At 34.5% G+C, this 24493-nt stretch overlaps 1 protein-coding gene across 1 annotated transcript in view; it reads left to right on the plus strand.

Annotated features, from left to right (window-relative positions):
• LOC129809592 (potassium voltage-gated channel protein eag) overlaps positions 1-24493 on the plus strand; it is a 99154-nt gene that overhangs the window by 58159 nt on the left and 16502 nt on the right. The window contains exons 4-10 of the mRNA XM_055859544.1: positions 1679-1917; positions 2003-2146; positions 5195-5291; positions 14294-14448; positions 17688-17879; positions 18038-18196; positions 21112-21184. Coding sequence (XP_055715519.1) covers positions 1679-1917; positions 2003-2146; positions 5195-5291; positions 14294-14448; positions 17688-17879; positions 18038-18196; positions 21112-21184 — 1059 coding nt within the window. The remainder of the gene's footprint in view (positions 1-1678; positions 1918-2002; positions 2147-5194; positions 5292-14293; positions 14449-17687; positions 17880-18037; positions 18197-21111; positions 21185-24493) is intronic.

The following is a 24493-nucleotide window of genomic DNA, read 5'->3' on the forward strand; positions in this document are numbered from 1 at the left end:
TCATTCTTTCACACTCTTCATTTTCTCTTTAACAAAGCTCCAAATTCAATTTAGCTCAATCGAATTTGGAGTACGAAGGAATGAGATAGTCATATGCAAATCTTTTAAGAAAGAAAGAAATTCGAATTTCGACTTCATGAAACTTACCTGATCTGAAAGGTCTGCCAAAGCCATAAAAAATTAAATTTGGTCAGTAAAATAATTTTGATAAATAATATTATCAAAAATCAAAAAAAAAAATTTTATAAATTGTTTAACTTTTATTATCAATATAATCATATTTTATTATCATATTATGTTTGTCAAATCCATAATTATTAGAAGGCAGTGGGATATCTTTGAACAAGAGTGGCTTTGTAATAGTGCTCTTTCTCCTAATTTTGAATTTTACTATTATGAATACTAATCATTTGTTTTCTGATATTTATTCAATAAAGTGTATAGAAGAATCTTAGTTCAAATGACCAAAATGAATTTTCCATAACATTTTTCATTTCAAAATATTAATTTCAATTGCATTTATAGATCTATAGATCACTTTAGAGTTTCGTTTCATAATAGTGTTTCTATAATAAATAATATTTAATTGTGTTATTGCATTTGATGACACTTTCAATATATCATTTTTAACTAAATTAGATAAATTTACTAAAATACTTTAGCACAATTTAGATAAAATGCTCATATTTTAAAATTATCTCCGTACAGATTAAAGGATGAGGAGAGCGGGGAGACGATATGAAATACGCGTTTTGACGGTTACTGAATTTAAATTACTTACATTGATTTCTTTTGAATATCACTCACTTTTTATATAGTTACTGTTACTGATTAAGAAAAGGATTTGTCACCCAGAATTCAAATCAGGAAAGGGAATGGGAGAAAGTATTATCAAAGTCGACGTAATGACAGAATTTCCGTATTCAGAATTGCATAACTTGGTGCACAACATTTGCATACTGTTCCGTGAGGCAAATACAAAAATGTGTTTCTAAATAAAATTAACTAAAAATCCTTTATCAAAGTTATCTGCTTAAATAATTACGTTTAGTGCTTTTGAGCTTAGCAAAATACTAGCACTTAACTTATAGTTTTGAATGTGCTGCACTGATAATAAATTAGTATCAATAAATAGATATAAGTGAATGCCATGAATTAGAGATTGCAGAATTTATTAAATTGCGAATTTGCTATGAATTATTGTTATTTGGGTTTAAGAAATTATATCTAAAATCTAAGGAGAGGCTTTACTGTGCCCCTTATGTAGCATCTTCAAGTCAATACCAATTTGTCATGATCAGAAAGTCATGTTGAACAATGTCCTGCATTTTCCTTCGTGGTGGGGCATCCTCATTGATTTGCGACACAAGTTCTTGGGGGTAAATCTCCACACAGATGCTTAGTATATACAATTTTGTGGTGAAAATGAATGGAATAGTTGTATGGTTGTGGTATTCCGCTGGGGTTGCATTCATTTTTATCTACACCCTCTGCTATTTTTAACCATGAAGTTATTCCCTCTGAATTTATGTAGAAGAACTGTAAATAGCTACAGTTGAACTTAATGATAATTTAGGAGTGTTACATTATTGAAGTAAAAGGCAGAGAGAATTGGAAAAAGTACTAATGTAGAAAAAAAAATCTTATATAGCAATGCACCTGGATTTTTCCTTTGCAGAGACACCACTATGGCTCCTACTTCAGATTGCGCCCATAAGGAACGAGAGGGATCTCGTGGTGCTATTTTTGCTCACATTCCGGGATATCACAGCACTGAAGCAGCCCATCGACAGCGAAGATACCAAAGGTGGTCTCTCCAAATTCGCCAAATTGGCACGTTCCGTCACAAGAAGTCGCCAATTTACCGCACATCTTCCAACACTCAAAGACCCCACAAAACAATCACATTTGGCTCATGTTAGTGAAATTTATTTAGTTTTGTTTTTGGCGATTTGGAAATTGTCAATTGAATTTTTTATCAACGAATTTTCTTCACCTGTAGATGATGTCGCTGAGTGCAGATGTGATGCCACAATATCGACAGGAAGCTCCCAAAACACCGCCACATATTCTCCTCCATTATTGTGCATTCAAAGCAATTTGGGATTGGGTGATACTATGTTTAACTTTTTATACTGCGATTATGGTGAGTTCATCTTTTAAATTAAATATTTAATCTCTGATAAGACGATAGAAAAAATAAAAGGATCAACTATGAAATTTATTTATTCCTATCTCTTTTTTATAAATGCCCAGATTTTATAAAATCATTAGAAAAAAAAAACAAAACTATTAATTTCGATCTTCATAAAATATCGTGTTAAGATCAATATGATCCTCTTATTTTTTTGTACTATGTAAGGTTAAGTGCCCTCGAGTCGACCGATTCCTCGACTCGTCCGGTGGTCAATTTTTGATGGTGAATTTCTATAAAATTGTCACTGATTCGTATTTATTTATGGAATAATTGACCTATTAATGTTAGATCATACGCCAAATATTAGTGCAAATATGAATAAATTGAATAAATAACTCTTCCGGTCGAATTGAGGAACCGGACGACTTGAGGGTACTTTACCTTATTGGCTTTTAATACACAGAATCGTAAAAAATGTATGATATTACTAATTAAACATTGAACAAAAATTAAGTAAAAGATTCCAGTTTTATGAAATGCTCATAAATTATATCAGAAAATCATTCTAAAATTCAAAATTGTCTAAGAAGTGGTCAAGTTTTAATTTTCTAATTTGAAACAACCTTAGCATATATATTAAGTGTATAAAATAGTTTAGAAGAATATAAAAAGACAGAAAGAATAAATTGAGTTCATTAGCATATCTGAATGAAATCTTCTCTTAGGTGGTTTTTAAATCATATCTTAAAAAGAGATAGCAAAGCGTCCCAGCTTTGCGGAATACTCTAACTCACGAGATAGAGTTCTCCGTGAATTATTTTTTCGCATGGTCTTTTGGTGCTTACTGATTTACTAATTTTTAAATTGATTCAAAAATCACAAAAGCATTTCAAAATCGATAAGTGATTAAGAAATGATCATTTTAAAACGTTCTGGCATGAGTTTTGCAAGCATAATTAATTGAACTTTGAAGAATTGAAGAATACTTAATTGAACATTGATCTACAAAAATTCAAGAGTGCGATTTTTTTAAGTCTTAAGGCCTCTACACCCTAGGAGAAATTTCTTTAAAAATGCCTGTTTAAAGAAAATTTCCCCTATTCTTGTATGCAGAAATGTCAGAATTTTTTTAAAAGAGACAATTTGAAAAACATATCCAAACATAAAATAAACCGTAGAAGTCGTTTTCGAAATAAAGCAAAAAACATGGTTTTGGTAGGAATGGAGGGAGTGAGAGAAAGAAAAAGAAACGTCTGAAGATATTGTTTTTTTTCTATTGGGGTCACCAAATTCCGGAAATTGATTATTTACATATTTTACCGTTTATGCACCAGGATGGTAAAAGCTTGAAAAAAAAAGATTACACAAGTGTTTTGGTGGAGAGCATGATGAAAGTGAGAAAGGAAGAAAATCCTAAATAATATCGACTTAAAGGAGGTCACCGAAGGCCGAAAGTTGATATCTCCTACCATTTGACCTTTAGCCCTGTATCAGGTTAAAAAAAATCTAATTATTTGATCTTTGTATTATTTTGAACAATTGAAAATTTAAAAGAAATCAATGAGTATTTTTGGGTGTCTCGTCGTCCCGAGACTCTTACGGTCATGCCAAGTGATAAGAACGGTAAGAAAATAAAGAGATAGAAATTACAGTTTGTTCTACAAAAATCATCCCTGAGATCCCGTCTAAAAATAGGTTTTGAACACTAACAGCCTACAAAGTATGGATATTGAGGTTTATAAGACTTTCTTAAATGAATTCAGACTCATATCTCAAGTATTTTCATCTTAACAACACCTCAAAAAGTTTTCGTAGTGACCAAAAGTGTTTTCGTATCATGAAAGTTCTCATTAATTTGCATTCTACCTAAAAGTTTTTACTTTGTTACACTGTGTTATCGGTGCACAAAGTTTTGGAAATATTAATAATTTTCAAAACTTAGAAAACAAATGTTTGTGGGCAGTATTTTACAAAATTAAATCTCCCCTCTATTTGTAGGGGAAGGTGAAGCTACATTGAGCTATGAGGCAAAATTGATATGCAATGTTTTCGCATATTTCTAGAGGAAAGTGTTTTACAAAACAATTGTGGGACTAAAAAAAAATATTGTAAGGATTTTAAGGCCTTGCTTCGATTGGAAATGTACTAAAATTTCGTATATAAATGTTGTCCCACAGCTCAAAAAGCCCCACCTCCCCCTACTTACTAAGAACCAGTACGAATAAATTGAGGTTCTATTTTTCAGTATCCATAGTTTTCGATATGAATAAAATAATATAAGATTTCAATAGATTAGTATGATACTAATACTTTGATAAATCCTATCAGTTAAAAATAAATTTGTTAGTGTGTAATTAAAACGAAAATATGAATTGTAAATAAAAGTATTGGAATAGTATTTTTAGAAAATTAAAAATTAAGAGATTATGAACCTTCTCGATAGTCGGTTTAATTTAAAAGTAATATTTATTGCATTTTAGTTTTCACTGAATAAAACACGATTTTTCCTGACCAATTTGCTATTACCTATTCAAAAATATTTAAATCTTTAAATATCCTTGGTTTCTTCTGCACCACAAAAAAATTAACCATATCATACAGTTTACTATAAACCACTTACTGTGGGAACTTTTTTTTTATCTAACCTAATCCAGTTACGGAATGTTTTCATATCTAGTCGTGATGAAATGTATTTACACGGAAGATGTAGAAAGTATAAATGAAAAATTTTAAGACACTTTGGAGCTAGACGTATTATTATATACTTTCATAAAATTTTATCAAAAAATTTTCTCACAGGTAAAATGTTCAGAACGTCTTCAATGCGGAATTCTTCTGAAATGTTGAAATATTTGTGGTGTTTTAATGCTTCAGGGAATTTCTCAACATTCTCCCTTCTTCTTTTCAGTCTATAAATGACGAATTTAATATCTACCACAATTATTTATTCACTCAGCACGAGGAAAATTATTTTCACAAAATTAATGTGGCAGAAAATGATGGAACAATGTCGACGGTGTATCATCTGATAATTGATTGTGCTTTTTGTTATTTCAGGTACCATATAATGTAGCCTTCAAGAATAAAACCTCAGAGGATGTGTCACTTTTAGTGGTTGACTCTATCGTAGATGTTATATTTTTCATAGATATTGGTAAGTATATACATAATATATTATTGTTGAGTAGAATATTATTTATTTTATTTGATAGCCAAGATAAAGGTGAAGCTATTTTGAGATTTTCTATAGAATCAACAATTCACCAGGATGTCTGTCTTACTTTAAAATCCACGGAAAATTATGTATTTTTTTATGATACTGTTAAAAAAGGACGATTAAATGAGATATATCACATGAATTTATAAAGTATAAACCTACGCACAAAGAAAAAGATAAATTTTGAATAAGAAAGAAGTTGTAAAAGAAAATAATATCAAATAATTTCGTTGAATTAATAAAATATATAATTCCATTATAGCTGATGGCAAGAATGGGAGTAGAAGTTTATTTTTCAGGAAATTGTGGTAGAATGAGGGAAGACAAATTTTTGCATTACATGTATTAACATTGTTTGTTCCCTTCACCGAAATTTCACGTTATTCTTTGTGTACATTTACTCTTGAGCCAGATTATTAAAGGTTTCAAATCCACCTTATTAAATAAGAAAATTGTCTTTGCCCTTACCACGGTGTAATACAGCGCGACGAAACTGACATTAATTTCAAACTTTATACATAAGGCACAGCGAATCTTTACACTCGGAAAAACTGGGGTCGCAATAATAATTATAATAATTATAAAATTATTATAAAATTCTTTATTTCCTGAGTGGATTACTGGATTGGATATCTATTGGTGTGCTATAAGCTTTTTAGTGTGATCTCTGCGATCCCACAGCATGCCATCTTCTCGCACGGCTTGTAGCGGCTGTAATGCAGCAATAACGCCTATCAGGTACCCGGGCGTCCAGTGCTCGGGTTCTTGTCAATGCTGGTTCCATTTTGATTGTGTCGTTCCTGAACTTTCTCCTGAGACCGTCGCTGCTATAAGCCGTGGCGATGCGGACTGGATGTGTTCACGGTGCTCGGCTGGCAAGAGACGATCAACCTCTCTGGGTGGCCCTCGATCTATTGAGGGTCTTGTGAATATGGTAGAAGCAATGACCATAAGGATCTCTTCCCTGGAAAGTACCAGTGCTGAGCTGTGTGAGCGCACTATTCAGCTGGGCTATGCTGAGCTTGCGCACAAACGCACTATTGCTGGATTGCTCGCGGAGAATTCTGCCTTGTCTCATAGAGTAGCTACTCTAGAAGCTGGGCTTCTGCGCCTGGAGGGCTCGGGGTCTTGTCATGGGGAGGACCCTGCGCGGCGACTTGAGGTACTTATTGATAGACACTCTATCAGCAAAATCTCGGGCGATGTGTCATTTCGGGATGCAATGAATTCCTCTGCCCTAAGGGGTACTCCATCTGATGTGCCGGGGCTTCCGGGTACATCCAGGGACACTCGATCGGAAGTACCGAATGATATTGGAAAGCTGTTCGCCGGCCGGTCTGATGGCGGCGTAGTTGATGAGGGCGGAGCCGCTGATGGGGACGTGGCCGTTGGTGGTGTTCCCCGCGATGGAGGCAATGGAAATTCTCGGCAAAACCGTAAACCCTCCAAACACTCTAAACTTACAAACCGTATAGAAAACAGAAAGCGACCTCTTATTGTTGGCACGTCTGGATCGTGCCCACTCGCTGCGGTCCCTAATCGTCAGTTACTCAGACCCGATCAGGCTCAACTATTTGTGACAAGGCTGGCCCTGGATGTCACTGCTGATCGGTTAAAAGAGTATTTGTCGTCTCTTGGTCATGACGCTACGGTTATGCATCTCCGTCCTCCGCGCAATGTTCCTGCAGTTACTTACAACTCATTCAGGGTGACTATCCCGCGTGAGTCGCTGGAGTGTCTGCTGAATTCCGAGTTCTGGCCTCCTGGGGCTGGAGTGAAGGAGTGGCTTTTTCGGGCACCGGCTGTCTCCGGAAACTAATGAATCTACTGCAGTACGCTCATGCTTGTCGCTGACCAACTCTTCGTCTTCGATGCGGCTTTTCACGGATGGTTCTCTACGGTCCGCTCACTCATTTGCTCTTTCTAATGAATCAGTCTATGTAATTGATAACTATACTCTTAACTCTTCCTTTTTTGATCCTGACTTGTCTGGTAGCATCTCTGAGGCTCGGGTTACTGCACCTAAAGCCTTCAGCTTTGATCAAATCTGCAGTAATCCGAAATATTCTTTCTTAGTCGCTCATATTAACGCTCGGAGTGTGAGACGACATATTGACGAATTACGTTTGCTGGTTCGAGAGATTTCTCCGAGTATCCTGTGTGTCTCCGAATCCTGGCTGGACTCTACCGATTCCGATGAGGCCGTGAGTATCTCGGGCTTCCGTTTTTTCCGGCGTGACAGGGATGGCCGTCGCGGTGGTGGGGTGGGAATTTATATCCACCGAAGCCTCGGCGCGGTTCTTTGTTGCTCTGATTGTGATGAATCCTTTGAATTCATTGGGGTCAGAGTCAGTTTGCCCCAAAGTCATTTACTTGTGTTCTGTTGCTATTTCCCGCCACCAGTTTCTAGCTGCAGACCCGTCGAAAGATTTCTGGATCTCGCCACCTCCTACGATAATTTCATTATTCTCGGAGATTTTAATATAAACCTAACTGCTGACTCTCTTCTGAGTAAAAGCTTGCGGGTTGAGCTTGAGTCCCGTTCCCTAACTTACCTTCCACTTAATCCCACCAGACTTCAATCGCTGCTTGACATAATTGTTCTTCCCGTGGATGATTTGTCTAAGTTGCTACGATTTGGCCAAAAAACCTGCCCGCAAATCTCAGATCACGATCTTATATTTGCTTTGTATAATTTTCGACTTCCGCGGCCGAGGAAGGAGACAAAACTTATCCCAGACTTGTCTCGATGCAGTCCGCACCATGCTCAGGAAGCTGCTATGTCAGTCCTATGGTCTGAGGTATCCTTGTTGCCTAATGCGTCTGATCGAGTCGATCTTCTTACTCAAAAAATTAACAATCTCTTCGATGATATTGTCCCTAGGAAGCGCGTGATTGTCAAAAGCATTGCAACCCCGTGGTTGACTTTGCCAATTTTAAAGAAGCTGAAGCGGCGTGATGCTGCCTACAGAAGATGGAAGCGTAGTGGTCTTCATGTGGATCGCTTAACATTCGTTCAACTTCGTAACAGTGTTGTTACTATGATTCGCCGCGCAAAGAAATCCTACTACTTACGGTCCTTGGATGCCAGCCTTCCTTCTAATATTCTCTGGAGTAATATAAGGAGGCTCGGATTACGTCCGTCACTGCGTTCAGCTGACGTGCCCGGCCCTAGTGTTGATGAGCTTAATAAGTTCTTCAGCACATCGGGCACTGCGGCCACCTCTGTGAGCTGTTCACCTATGCCTCTCGGGCCCTGGGATGGCTTTAGCTTCGGAAGTGTGTCGGCTGATGACGTCATTTTCGCCATTGCACGTGTTAAATCTGACGCTCAGGGGGATGATGAGGTCTCCTTAGCGTTTGTTAGAATGATCCTTCCTGTCATACTTCCTGTATTGACTGATACCTTTAATTTTATAATTGCTTCCTCTTCTTTTCCTACCATGTGGAAATCAGCTTTAGTTATACCTATCCCGAAGGTTAGTAACCCAGTTGGTCCCTCGGATTTCAGGCCAATCAGCCTCCTACCCGTACTTTCTAAGGTGCTTGAAGCTCTGCTCCTTGAGCAACTCACGGCATACCTAAACTCTGAGAGACTACTTGTTGATCTTCAGTCAGGATTTCGTAGTGGTCACAGCACTACTAGTGCTCTACTCAGGGTACAGTATGATATTGCATTATCACTTGACAATCGCAAATTTGTTGTGTTACTACTTCTTGATTTTTCCAAGGCTTTTGATAGCATTCCTCATGATATACTCTGCTACAAACTTTATAGACTTTTTAATTTCTCATCTTCTGCTGTTCACTTGATCAAATCATATCTTGAGGGTCGCTCTCAGAGAGTCAAGATTGGCAATAAACTTTCTGAACCTGCAAATCTACGTAGTGGTGTGGCTCAAGGTTCTTTACTTGGCCCACTTCTTTTTTCCCTATTTATAAATGACCTTCCGTCAGTTTTATTTGACTGCTCGTATCACCTCTATGCAGATGATATGCAAATATATACCTCTGGAGACCCTTCCGATGTTCAGGCTGTGTTCTCTCGGGTGAACGACAATTTATTCTGTGTGGGGAATTGGGCTTCATTGAATGGACTGGCTCTAAACCCTAAGAAGTCCCAGGCTATTTTGATATCCAAAAAGCCGTTAGCGGCTCCCCCGGCCCCTCTCACTATCTATGGGCAGCCTATCCCGCTTGTTGAGCGTGCTCGCAATCTGGGTGTTATTTTTAATTCATCGTTCACCTGGTCTGATCACGTGTCTCACATCAACCAGAGGATATATTGCACTCTCCGTACGCTTCGGCGTTTTCGCGAGATTACGCCATTTAATACTCGCTTACTCCTTGTTAGGTCACTCCTCATACCAGTGATAACTTATGGTGCAGAGCTATTCTTTGCAGCCGACTGTGAGACACTAAGACGCTTGACAGTGACCTTCAATAACTGTGTAAGATATGTTTGTGGGCTGCGCGCTCGTGATCATATCTCTAGGCATCGTAATATTTTGGTGGGTTGTGATCTCCCATCACTCCTCCGTCAGAGAGCGGTTTCATTTCTCTTTCGCTTGATTATTTCAGGAGGGCCGCGTTACTTGGCCTCAATTCTGATTCCTGGGGCCTCGGCCAGGGTGCGGGGACTCTTGGTGCCGAGAGCTCACTCTAACCAGCTATCGCGAACAATTTTTGTTGACGGAGTTGTCTTGTTCAACTCCCTTCCCTTGCATGCCAGATCCTCACTGGCTGGCATTGCTAGATTCTACCAGATCGAGTAGGGCTAATCTTGGATTTCTGATTTTTTTTGCCTATTATTTTGCTTCTTTGCTTGTAACTTTCTTTTTATTCCTCTAATCAAACTATGTAAGAGGGGCGGACCCTATCAGCTTTGATTAAAATAAATAATAATAATAATAATAATAATAATCAGGGGTAGCTTTTGTAAAGATGATTGTTACTGAGAGAAATGTTTATACTTACATCCACTTAATTAAAAAATATAAATATATGAAAGAGACACTATTCAATAAAATATTGTTGATTTGTTTTCTTAAAAATTATACGTGTAAATAATTAATTTTTACTGCTCGTATAGAGAGATCAGTATTAAATGTACCAATAATCTTTCGGTTTTATCACCCTCCGAGGATCATTTTTTCGGTTACACTTCTAACGGTAATGCCGGCTTCAGACTGGAGGATTAGCCCAGTTTCCTAAGATCTCAAAAATCTAAATAATAAGCCATTTTATTGATTTTTTAAAATCTAATGGAATATTTGTCATTAATATCTAATCCTAAACAACAATTTCCTAAAAAATCTTGCCTGATAAGGAATTAGAGGACTTAAGCCAGATGACTAAGCCTTAGGTTTGAAGCCCGTATTACAGATAGACTTAGAACCTTTGGAGGACCTTCCACCAATTTATCCGATGAATAATACATATACGACAGTATCGTACAATCATTCCTAATACCGGTTTTTCAAGGTCAAAAATTAAAAAGGCCCTAAAAGCTTATTTTTTAGAGGTTACGTGAGCCATGAAGATCAGGAAAAAAGCTTAATTTCTTTTTCCTTTTCAATACTATAAAAACTTTATTTAATTTGAGCTCTTTTTAGAGTATAAAAGTATACAACATTTTGAACTATATTTTGGACCTGATTTTCGGATTTTCGTCAGAAGTTAAAAAACTGTATATATTTCTTTTTAGTAGATGTGTTACATTTGCATTTGAACAAAGATTTAAAAAAAAAAAATGATATTTGTATTTTTTGGTCAATTTTATACAGATATTATCATTTCATTTCCAACGTATTTTGCATCAAGTTTTGTCTTGTAAAATAAGTTGTGATCGAGAAAACAAAGAATCAATCGTTCAAGTACGAGGTTAAGTATTTTGCTAACGGGAAATATTTTGGTTTTTGACTTCAGATGAATCTAGGGGGAACTGGGGCAGTAGTAAACTGGGGTAGTTGTAACCACTGTGATTTTTTTCATTAATTTTAAGACTCCACAGGATAAAACCCATAATCATTCATAGATACCATGGGGATGTATGTCCACAGATGAATTGGTCGATAAAATCCTAATACTTTAAAAATAAAAATCATTTTTCCCGAAAATGTTGATATTTCGATAATTTTGGTCATTTTGATTTCCACCTGGAAATTAAAAACTGTGTAAAATAATCGAAATGTAGCAATACCAGTTCTTTCCTACATCTTTTAGGATTATATTTATGCATTTACTAGACAAATTGAGATTCTCATTATTTCAAAAGAATTAATAATTGGTCAGAAAACAGCATTTGGGGTAGATGTAATCAGGCAATTTCAATTACACAAAATGAGTAGGTAAAAGAGCGGGAAATTGACCTTCATGCGAAATATCTATAATTCATAGATTACGAAAAAAATTGGTGGCACTGTGTTCAATAAAAAGTCACATGATGTCAAAATATGGGGAAAATCCATTGAAAAATGTCTTTGATATGCATGCTTTTAGTTTTTTTGCTATGTTAATTATTCTTTGTAAAAAATGTCGTGAGTTTTTGAAAAATATACAGTCTTTATATATCTCTTAAGTAATTAAAATAATCGAGAGTGGTGCAAAGTTAATTTCGAGGGTGGGAAAAAAGGTGTTTACATCCTCCCCAGAAAGTGGTTACTTCTACCCCAGGTATTTTGTGAAAAGAGAAAAATGCACGGTGACACAAATTTTATTTTTATGGAAAACTCAATTGTTTTCCAGCATCCGGATTACCCTCGACGAATTGCCTATACCCAAGGGTAAAACATGAGCTAAGAAATATTTTCCAAAAAATTACGGTGTCCTTGGAAAATCAGCTCAAATTCGCATCTATTGAAAATGGTTACATGTGCCCCAGTCTCCCCTACTTTGAGTAATCGAAACTACCGCAAAGTAAGTTTTCTCAAAAAATAAAATTCCGATGGCTGAATTTTTAAAATTATTAACCGAAGATTTTTGAAAATATTCTTTTTTGTAAAAAGTACTTTCATGTACTTAGAAACTTTGACAAAAATATTTAAAGAAAGTGTTGTTTCTTTGGTCTTCGTGAGTCACGTAATTCCTTAACTAAATGAGATCATTTTTGGGCTTGTTGCGTTGGAACGATTTTGAAACATTTAACAAATCTCAGCCGGTTCCAATCGGCTTGAGAACTTATTACGAATCGTTTACGATCTAACAACTAATTTTGAATACGAAATTCACTTGAGTTTCCTAAACTATTTTAGGCGATACATAAATTGATTCCATTCGGTTGTGAACCAGTAAACTTAAAAATATATTGAGCATTAGGAAAACTTTGTGTAATCCTCGAACTCGTGAATACGCCTTTGCCTTATAAGTTAGACCCATTGGACCACTATATAACTAAGATAAATGATGTAAAAGTACTTTTGGGGTACAAAATCTATAAGTCATGAGTTCGAACATTTCACAAAGCATGGTACACTTTCCGATTCCTTTTATTCTTTTACGGACGAGATGTTTTTAACTGATTGAAAATCAACATTAAAATTAAACCGTTAAACAAAATCAGTGAATTCTCTTATACCTAACCTTGGAAAGTCCAACAGAGTCTGATTCAGTGTAATTTTTACTTTTTACCTCTATGAACGATAGGGACCAAAATAGCTCAAGAATTCAAAAAAAATATTCTGACAATACCGAAGAATGGTAATTTTCGTTCTTCTGAAAAGCATTATGTATAGTTATTGTATTTTCCAGTGCCAAGGGGTTTTTGTTTAAAAAATTATAATTATAAGAAAATAATAAAAATCATTCATCAAAGTTAATTTGAAAATTAGTCACTTTTAAGCATAAATATTTACTACTTAGTAAATAGCTAGAGATTTGCAAAAAATATCCTAGATTCCTGAAACCTTCTACTTTGCACTTTGTGATTACGTTCACACATTAGAAAAAAAAAACATTTGAATAGTAAGGGAAAATTATTTTCTCTACGGGTTACGGGTGACCAAATCGTCCTTAAAGGCTTATTGATGAGATTAAATATATTTTAGTTACTTCTTTTTTTATTAATTAAGAAACGCAAGCAAAGGTGTCAATCTCTGCGCAAAAATTATAAAAAGAAAATAGAAAATTGTCTGCATTATTCAGCATTTTTATTATTAAACTATTCAACACATTGTAAGCATTTTTGAAAAGAAAGCATTATAGGAGGGTTCTACTGTGATCTCTCATCTGAAATCATATATAGTTGGTAACGTCCTGATTCTATTATGTTTTTTTTGTTTTTTTTCCAAAATTCAAATATTTGATTTCTATAATTCTTTATAAGAAAGAGGCTTGATTCACAAGCAGTAAGTCTTTAAATTATGTAAATTTTCTCTTTGTTTGCGCAAAGCTAGATTGTAATTATTTTCATCTTATTTCATGAGGCTTCTGATAACATATTTTATGGCTAAGAAATGAGCCAGATCTTTGCAAGCAAAGAGGAAATTCGAATTATTTGACAGCTCTTTCAATGGGGATTGCGAATACATTTTCGTAAAAATCTTCTTAACTTAAAGTTACTGTATTTAATATTATTTCATTTTGTTCCGATCTCAACTTTTTACTTCGTAATCAATTAATGTCAATTAGGTTTTGGAAATAAATACGCATAAGGTTTAAGCTTTTCTGTTTAGAGAAGATGTATCTCTATCTTTTCTATAGGTTCAATGATAGAGATTTAAGTATAGATGATAAATTGGCCAATCGTGCCAAATCGTCCTCTCCTAGAAAAGAGCATGTTCTTTGTTAACATCCAAATGGAAAGACCAATGAGATATTTTTATTGTAAATATTTAAGGCTAGAGATGGCTGTCAAACAGATATTAATATTGACTTTCTATTGTTGTGTATATTTCAGGAGGTTGTAAATTATTTAATGTTGTGAAAAACTTTGATTACAGTATTAAATTTTCACACTACATTCGTGGGGCCCGGGGGTGAGGTGGTGAGCGACCCCAAAGTGATACGTATGAACTACTTAAAGTCGTGGTTCATCATCGATTTGCTCAGTTGCTTGCCTTACGATGTCTTCAATGCATTCGATCATGATGATGATGTAAGTATTATTTTTTTTGTTCCTACATCTTGTCTTCATGTGATAGGAAACTCAACTAAGTATATTATAAGAGACATTCTTATTTGCTGTTGCAAGAAAACCGTTTATGATTCAAGATTTCAACGTGATGAAAAATTCATTGAAAACTCACAGAATGTCACATTGTGTTATGGAAATTCATCCCTTTTACGCAGTTTTGTCTTTGAGAAGATTTTCCATCAATTTCAACGTGACGTGTTTTGCTTCAGGGGTTTATAATTTTATTAAAACAATGTTCTCGACATAACTACAAGAGAGAAATTGAAATATTATAAGTTTTGTAATCACTTGGCGTATAAACTAGTGGTCATATATTGTTAAAATAAATTTTAATGACATACATAAATATGGTTTGTGGAGAGTTCGATGCGACACAAGACCTAATAAAATTGTGGTGGAATGGCCAAGTGAAAAACACTTTGTGAAATGCTTGAACTCGTGATTTTAACTATCATCAGTTGAAGAGAAAAGCACAGAATTCACGAGTACGAACTTTTTTCTAAAAGTTTTCCTTCTCTTTGATTTGGACGATTTACAAATTGAAATTACTGAAAGAATATGTTAAAATATTGAGTAAAAATATAAAAGTTCATTTAAATTTTTAACAAAAAACTTCATTATCACACAGAAAAAAAATATTTTGTAAAATTGCTAGTAAATCTTTGTGAAATCCTATGGAGGACTTACTAAATGCTCGTGAATCATATAACCCACAAACAAATTCGTAAAATTTTGTACTAAACATTGTTGGAAAAATGATCATGAACTGAAATCTATCTATCTATCTATCATTTTGCCAGTAACAGAAATTTACGAACAAATACGAACAAATGACAAAATTGTACGAACATTTTTTGTGTGTTTACGAACATTTACAAACAAATGTACGAACAATTTTACGAACAATGATTGTGAAAAAAGTAAAAAAAAAATTACGAACTTGTTTGTGGGTTATATGATTCACGACCACTTAGTAAGTCCTTCATAGGATTTCACAAACATTTACGAACAATTTTACAAAATATTTTTTTCTCTGCATTATAAACCATCTCGAAACCATTTAAAACCCCTTTATCAAGGATTTTTAAAATAAGTGCAAATTTTTAATAACTTACCTATTTTTTCTAATAAGTCTATCAAAGAGTAAAGGCTAACCCTTAAGAACGTATTGCCTGACCGGTAGAAACAGATCTATTACACCAAGTTTGAACTATTGCAAACCAACAATAATAAACTTGTAATTGATTTTTCATCAAAAATAGAATTGTTGAGCTATTTCCGATACGTTAAACCCATTCGCATCTATTGAATTTAATATCCGAGTACCGGGAAATGATTTTTAGATAATCTAGTTGTTCAATAACATGGGAAAAATTGCTCAACCAAGATATAAATACGTTTTGTTGCATTTTTTCTCAAGTTTCGCACAGAAGAAAATCCATCCGTTCTCCATTATTTCTTTTACTTTAGCATCCGATGAGAAATATAATGCCTTTGAACTCTGTAGTTGACTTTGCATCCCTGCTTTTCATAAGCTTTTCTTTAATTCTACCACTTAAGGATGCTCCTTACTGATCGGATATAATAGACCAGAACGATAAAGACCATCCTTAAGTGATAGAATTAAGGGAAAACCTACAAAAAGCAGGGAAGCAAAGTCACCCGAATTTACGGTATAAAAATTTGAAAGTTTTTTGCTTTGTAAAGTCATACAAGTTTCTTTAAAATTTATCAAATATGATGTAAGATACTTCTCTAAGAAAAAAACTAAATTTACTTGAAATCAAGTTATTTTATCTTGGTATTTTACTTAAATTTGTAAGTACAGTGCCCGCTCTCTAATCCGGATCGCCGTAATCCGGACGAGTTATCGACGGTTTCATTTAAAATCATTTTGAGGTTATTTATGCACGAGCATTCAGCAATGAAAATGAATTATCCTGTGATGTTTTTGTTTAATAAATGAAGTATAATAGCATAGAATTCTCTAAATATGTCTTTTTAAACTTCTTTAAAACTTTTATTCTATTCTATAAAAAAAACTTGTATTATATTTTCGAGACGTTGAACAAATTCAAAAAATTCATCCGGATTACGAAGCGGACATCTGTCATGTCGTCTCCCAATCATCCGGATTACGAAGCGGGTACTGTAATATATGTTATTTTTGAAAGATTATGCTCAGATATGTCCGACAAAACTGACGACAGTAACGAAATGAAGGCTTAAAATATATAAGTTCAATAGTCGTTCAAGTCTTTAGAATTAGAAGAATTTTTAGTAAAACTATGACCGAGCATGCAAAAGTAATTTTGAATTCATAAAAAAAGAATATTTTCGCAGTAAAAGTAATTTTTTTTACGATTTTAGGGCGGTTTTATTCGGATATAGGGTTAACAAGTAAAATAGTAATAACATTGCAATGTTCATAGACTTGTTTACCTATAGAAATTAATCCCCAAATTCTTTTTGCACTGTTGGAATCAAAAAGTGTGCAGTGTAGAAAATAACTTTGTGAGGACACTTATTTATAAACACGGTATTTTGCGTATGAGTAAAAACTTTTTTCGAGTTTGACTATTCCGCGAAGAATTTTCACTTCGTCAATCATTTTTAATGCTTCTGAAACATGTTTATAATTTCAAACATCTTGAAAGTATAATCGTCTGGTATTATTTTCAATTTCATAAGGAAGTGAAAGACTAAATTGGAGAGATGCGCTTAAGTCAAGAAGTTTATTTACGATTTAAGGATATCTTGCTCATTTATATGTTTGTATTCGTCACGTTTTTTGATAGGTAAATGGCCTTTTAATACCATGTTAGTTATCCGAAATTATTTCAAGTTATTACTATAGAACTTTAGTGATTTTTTTTATATTCAAATTAATTTCTTTTCAAGTTCATAATCAGTAAATCTTTGAAGTAAAAGCATTTATTCGCTTTGACGTCTTTGCAATTTTAGTAATAACTCTAAGAGATATGCGCAGCCCCAGTCTCAGACTTAATATCGCAACATCCAATGTAGCACTAAAGTTGGTGTGACGTAGTGTATTCGAGGGTGGATGTTTTATGAAGAAGGTGTTGTAAAATATTTAGAGATTCATCTCATGAAATAATTCTCACGTACTTTTGGCTCCATTGATTTCCATCCTGCACAAAAAAAAGTATAATCTCACCATTGTTTCTCTGCATTCCTAGGGAATCGGTTCTCTATTCAGTGCTCTAAAAGTCGTGCGATTGTTGCGACTGGGACGAGTGGTACGGAAATTGGATAGATATCTCGAATATGGAGCGGCAATGCTGATTCTATTGCTCTGCTTCTACATGCTAGTTGCCCACTGGTTGGCTTGCATTTGGTATTCCATTGGTCGGAGTGATGCAGACAATGGGGTGAGTTAAAACTCATGTCGCCAGCTAGATTCTCTCCCTTAGCCCCCATCCAAATCATTTTATTCTGAAATCAAGCCCTATGGTGGTGTAATACCCTTCTTATGAGCATTATTTACTGTCGCTTTTTAAATGCCTTCTTCATAATATTACATTTTCAGATTCAGTTTAGTTGGTTGTGGAAGTTGGCAAATGTTACCCAAAGTCCCTATTCATATGTCTGGTCCAATGAGACGAATGCACCGGAACTCATCAATGGACCATCGAGGAAGACAATGTATGTCACAGCTCTCTACTTCACAATGACATGCATGACTTCGGTGAGTGATATCTTGCACCATTTCCAACTAATTACAGGGATGTATATGTTGAGGATTGCAGAATAACAATTTTTTCAAAAGCTGCTGTGAAAATCGCCAAATCATGGTGGATTAACCTATAGTACTGAGATTATACTATCTCGTGCTATTTTTACAACCATCCATTCAATTTCAACATGACCATATTTTCTTTAGTAATCTCTGTTTCTACGAAGGATTACATTTTTAAGGATAAATATCACCAACGTTGGTTTGCAATTACCGGAAAAAGAGCTTTTGTGTCCTCAAAAAGTTTTTATGAGAAACACTTGAGTTGAATACCACAGAAATGCTCTCAGTGGCCAGTAAAATTCCTTAAATTGCTAAAGTGTTTACCCAAGCATGATACAGGGCGTTTCTTTGATGTATAAAGGAGTATGATATCCTTATTTTTATTTTTGATTCTTTCAAATTTTTATAAAAAATACTACTCCCTTATTTATTTAAAAAGTAAAGTATGAATAGGGTGATGTCATAGGTTATAGCCAGTATACTGCGTTTGGACGTCTTGCAGAAATTTTCAATATTGAATGCACACGACGAGTTCAAACTCACTTCTGAATTTTCTAACTTAATTTTTACACAAGGTAGAGAGAATTTATGAATTAGGGTAAGTGTACCAAATTTCGGCATAGTTGCATGCAAGCGCCAAAGTCTTATGTTTGAAATGTAATATTTTTAAAACAAGTTGAATTTATTTGTTATGACCAGCGCACAATAACTTTTGTTTGTAAAGATGTTTTCAAAATTTCCCATGAGAATGAGCGAGATGACTAGATCTAGATCTCACTCACTCTTAATGAAATGTCAAAAACATGTTTACTAAACAAAAGTTATTGTGCGCTGGTCATTACTTTTTTATGAGGAGTGTTCCTTGGAACCTTGTAGGCAGTCTATCGTCTTAATTTTCTCTTAATTCACTCTTAATACATTCTAAAATGTATAAAAATGTAGACATTACATTTGTGGCCTATTTCGGCCACCTTCATTTTCACAGTTCCTTGCTCTTCTGGAGTTCTTCCAATGCCTTTTTTAGATCATCTTGTTCGTCGAAGCGACATTTTTTGTTATTTTTTGCATTGTATTATTTCTAGAGTAAGCAAAAACTAAAAAGTCAATGAAATTCCAGGAATAAAAAATGTGGCCGAAATTACAAGCTGGCCGGAATTGGGCCACTTACCCTATAACACTGAAAAGCTCTTATTAGAAAAATTACTCTGTGGTTATAAGAGGAATTTTAATGAAATGAGCTCTTTTACTTTGATTTTCCCCACAACAATGAAAAAAAACACTATTTTGACACTCAAGACACTTTGAAATGTGAACAAAAAGTACTTCAGGTACTATGAGGACCAAGGGGAGGGGGGGAGGTAACTCATTCCAATTTTTTCTGAAAATGGTTTCTGGTTTCGCGGTTTTTACGATGCAATTTTTGGGTTTCTCGGGTTTCGCGGTGCAAAAAGTAGGTTTCTCGGGTTTCGCAAAGCGTTTCTTGGACAATTGACAAGGGTTTCTCAATATGAGTTACCCCTCATTTGAAGAACAGGCTCTCCAAAGTGGCGTAATTTAACCCTCGAATATTTATTTATTTATTTTTAAATGCATTTGACTTTTGAGACACAAATCACTTGAAAGCATAGTGTGGTAGCATAAGAAACAGAAGAGCAGTAACAAGCGTCCACCGCCGGCTTAGCGTTGGTGACCAACCTCCAGAGCAAAACGGTGAAAAAGCTCCTTCGCATGTTGTTTATGCCAGGAGCAACATATTAAGTGTACAGGATACGCGTTACAATAATTACGCATTCAGAGTTAAAAAGTAAGAAATGAAAAATAAAGAGCTCAAGACGCTAAAAAGGTCGAATAAGCCGCTGCTCTTCAATATGTTGAAAATTTTTCGGTCATAGATATATATGCACGAAATGGTTTGTATGTGCTACATCTAAAGCATATTCGGAAGTGAAAGAATTTGTTGAAGCCGTTTTTTGAGGACAAGCCAAAACATGGCTTTGGAGGGAATGGATCGGGTAAGAGGAAAAAGGAAGAAATATACTCTTAGACAATATCGACTTATTGGAGGGGGCACTGAAAACTGGAAGTCTATATCTCTTACCGTTCAATTCTTTAAGGATAAGTGGAACACCACTGTCCCAAAAACAAAAAAGTATTTTCTTGACTATAGAAAGTTACTTCGTCCTTTAAATAGTCCGAAAAATTAGTTTTTATTTTTGGGATATAGGTGTCTCACTCGGCCTTACAGGTTAAATTTCAGAACGGCCACGAGTTAATAAAAAGCTGATTATATTCACTGCTCTTTCCTTGAGTTCCATCAGAGTAAATTGTCTTTTCTTTCACTTTCAAAACCGATCTTCGAATTTTTTAAACTCTAGCTGTGATGAAGCAAATATCTATCAGTGTTCGATGTTTTTTCGAACTTAATCATTTGCCTTTAATATTCAATTTTAAGTCAAAATTTTCTCCAAAAACCTTTCGTGATAAGAAATTGGGGAGATTACTGGCTAAACCTTAGGTACAAGTACAGAATTAGGATCGGATGTTAAGGATAAATTACAATTGTTATTGAAATTGAGCAAAAATCGTTTTTTTTAAGGAAAATCAAAGCTTAATATAGATGTAACCTATGACTACATCCTATTCATTATTTTTAAAAAATTAGACAGAAAAACTGACAATTTTACCAAATGTCAAATTTAAATTTGAATGTGACAGTTGGTACAAATTCGAATTAGTTATATTAGAGAGGTGTGTCTATTGGGTAGAGACATTGATCAATAATCTTTTTTAAAGTTCTCTGTAAATAGTTTTTGAAAGAAATTAGCTACTAAAGATGGACTTTTTGTTCCTTCCACTTTTTGTAGGTGGGTTTCGGAAATGTCGCCGCCGAGACGGACAACGAGAAGGTGTTCACCATCTGCATGATGATAATTGCAGGTGCGGTGTTCTACGTTCCGTTGCCTCGTCTAATTGCAAATTAAAACAAATACCGTAGCCAGTTGATGGTGCCTATATTCGCAATATAAAATCATTCACACAATTTTATTTCACCTTTTACTTTTCCACAATCTTATTCTTCTTTCCTCTGCTGTATCATAATGTAGAGGAAAAGATGACCACATTCTCTATTATTTGATTTAATTCAACACACTATTTTTCTTTGCCTTAAAACACTTTTAAGCTCTGGTACATGAAAAGAAAAGAAAGTGAGATATATACACCAAACATTTTCTTCCACTCTATCACTAAATGCATACACAAAAAAAAGAAGGGTAGTAAATTTTGTACTATCAGCTAGAAGGAATTTTTGCTATTTGTTCTGCTCTTTTCTTTTTTGAAGAGACACTTTGAGTGATATTTTGGTTAGAATGTTTCAATTTTATCACCCATACTTTATCGCTTTCTATCTTAAGCTTAGTTTTACTTCTTTAACAGAAAATTCACTTAGTCCCTAACTTTTCTTATTTCTCTTAACGTCTTCTTTAGATATTACACTCATCTTTGCAAAATTGCTTTCACACTGTGGGAATAATTTGATACAATTATATTCAACTTATATATTCATTTACTACAGCAATAATTTGAATAATATTCTTTTAATGGTTCTTTCGGGGGCGTTTTTCTCGAGAGCCTCATGCGATATTGATACGCTTTTTCGTTCTCCTATTCTGATTTGAAGACTTGACAGAGTTATATTGTAAGTCACATTTATCCCTATTTGAGACATTTGAGATATTACTGTTTGTTGTAAAAACTGATCAATGCGAGGGTTCATTTCGAAGATATATTTTATTTAATATGGATCGACACCAAGATTCCCCAGAAAAGCTATGTAAGCCATTGTTAGGAAACCACGACCTAGGGGCAGACCTATGACAAGGTGGCTGAATAAAATTTAGAATCTTGCGTGGGAGTGCTTCGGAATCGAACCCGAACATCTTCCTGAAGTGGCGGATGATCGACAGGCGTGGGCTGTTGACCCTGATGTCATGGGCCCGCAACCACAATAGGGATAAGCGGTTGAAAATGATAATGATGATGGATCGAGAACTTCGTAGGCGCTTACATTGCTTTGTTTCCAAATGATAATCGGAATAAGCTACGGAATTAGAAAATTATATAATATGTAAATATTTTTATTAGTTGAGACCCGAAACAAAATATGAAAATAGATATTTCTTTACGAGTTATCAGAAAAGCTTGAATTAAACTGAAGACTAAAGATCAACAAATTTGTCCAAGATCATTTTCGAGATTTGGTTCGAAACCTCCATTTCGAAATAAAAGTTCTCCATTAAGCTTAAACGCAGTGAATTTTACCGCATAAAATTTTCCTCTTTGAAATGTACAAATATTTTGATATCAAGGGATTTTAAATCATATTTATTTATTTTTAAGAGATGTGTAGGTCTTTTGTAAATTCTATCTAGATAGTACTTTTAAAATACCCGATTTGACGAAGGCGCAATGTTCCTGTGATTAGAATTCAAGATCTGATAGAGGGAAATGGTACACCTTTGAACTGTGACACCTTTGAAATTGGGCATTTTCCTTCTATTTTTAATTGGAATTGAATCTTGTTGTGATACAATTTAGCTCTACAAATCAATTGTCAAGCTAAATTACTTTATGATAAGCCTCAATTTCTTTTAAAAATAGGGGGGAAACCATATTTCAAAGGTGCTTTTATTCAATAATGCCCCACTTTGCCTTAAAAAATATAATATTGGATAAAAGAGATTTCAATCACTGTATGACAGAAGCTCGAAATATATCGAAATAAATTAGAAAGTCTGTCAAACTTTCTATTTTGGTTAAGACGGGTCCCGGTCAAAATACCGAAAGTCAAAATTCTAAAAACGAAATCTCGAAAGCCAAAATCTCGAATGGGCCAAAATCCCGAAAGCCAAAATCCCGTATTCTTAAAAGTGACATACGTACGATTGCAACCGCGCTTGCTGGAGGCAAAGGGAAATTTTCTATGTCTTGGAAATTTATTCTACACATTATCCTCCATATAATTCTTTCATCCCTTTCAGGATTTTAAACATTCGGGATTTTGGCTTTCGAAATTTTGGTTTCCGGGATTTTGGCTTTCAGGATTTTGGCTTTCGGGATTTTGGCTGCCTCCGAGTTAGGACAAATTGGAGAATGTATATAGCAGATGAACAAAAAATTATTTCAGGAACGAACCACTATAGGAAAGATTTCCCAGTGCAAAGCACAAAAAGGGTGTATTTAGAAATTTTATTTTATTTTTTAATTTGAAATTTATGGAGGTTTTCAAAAATTCTGTGGTAAATTTTGAAAAAAAAACATGCAGCATTTTGCGTTATTTCGATTCATTAAGAACAGGAAGATGCAAACACACTGAAGACAAATGGGCAGAGTAAATGTAATTTTGGTGCAAATTTATGCAGCTTTTTACAACGTACTTCCAGATACCATTTACCCTGGATAAAGTTTGTCGAAATTTGATATCTGCTAAAGTCATTTCTGATCTGTTTTTACTGACCATAATAGAATATATCACTAACCACGAATGTTTTGGTAATTTATAAATTTAACTAATTTACTCTTTTACAAATTATACAAGCGAATTAATGCTACCAGAACCAGACTAATGAATTTTATGGAAATTATGGAAGACAGAGCACTTCTCATACCTTTGCTCAGACGTAAAGCGCAGTGCCGGAAGTGCCAGTTCATATCAATTGATTATCTTAACCTTTAATAAGGTCGTGCATGCGTGAACTTCCTCCTTTAAACATATCTCAAAATTTTATTTTAAAGATTAATTACATTGTTTTAATATAACAAAATACAACTTGCAATTTTTTTCTTATAAAATTCATAGAATTCATGTCCTGCACATAAGTCCTATAAAAATATAATATCAAGTGCTTATTTAGGGAGTTTATTTGAATGAAAATGTATAATCAAAGTAATATCTCAAGTCTCAAGTTGTCTTAAGAGATCCCATTTTAATTTCCTTTTGCTCCCATATAATATTCATTGAGTTAGGGCCAAGAGCACAGTGCTATTAGCTTTAGCTTTCGCCTTTAGTGGTCTTCTCTTTCGCACAGAAGATTACTTTTAGGGGGTGGTACTTCTTAAGTCATTAATTTTTGTCACATCATTTTCTTTTCTTCTTCAGAAAAATAGTATAATTTCCACATCTTCTCTATGTATACCTATTGTATTTTTTCCCACTGCTGTAGTAGTACATTTTAACCACAAAATCCT

Source organism: Phlebotomus papatasi, chromosome 1, assembly GCF_024763615.1.
Source record: "Phlebotomus papatasi isolate M1 chromosome 1, Ppap_2.1, whole genome shotgun sequence".
Classification (NCBI taxonomy): domain Eukaryota; kingdom Metazoa; phylum Arthropoda; class Insecta; order Diptera; family Psychodidae; genus Phlebotomus; species Phlebotomus papatasi.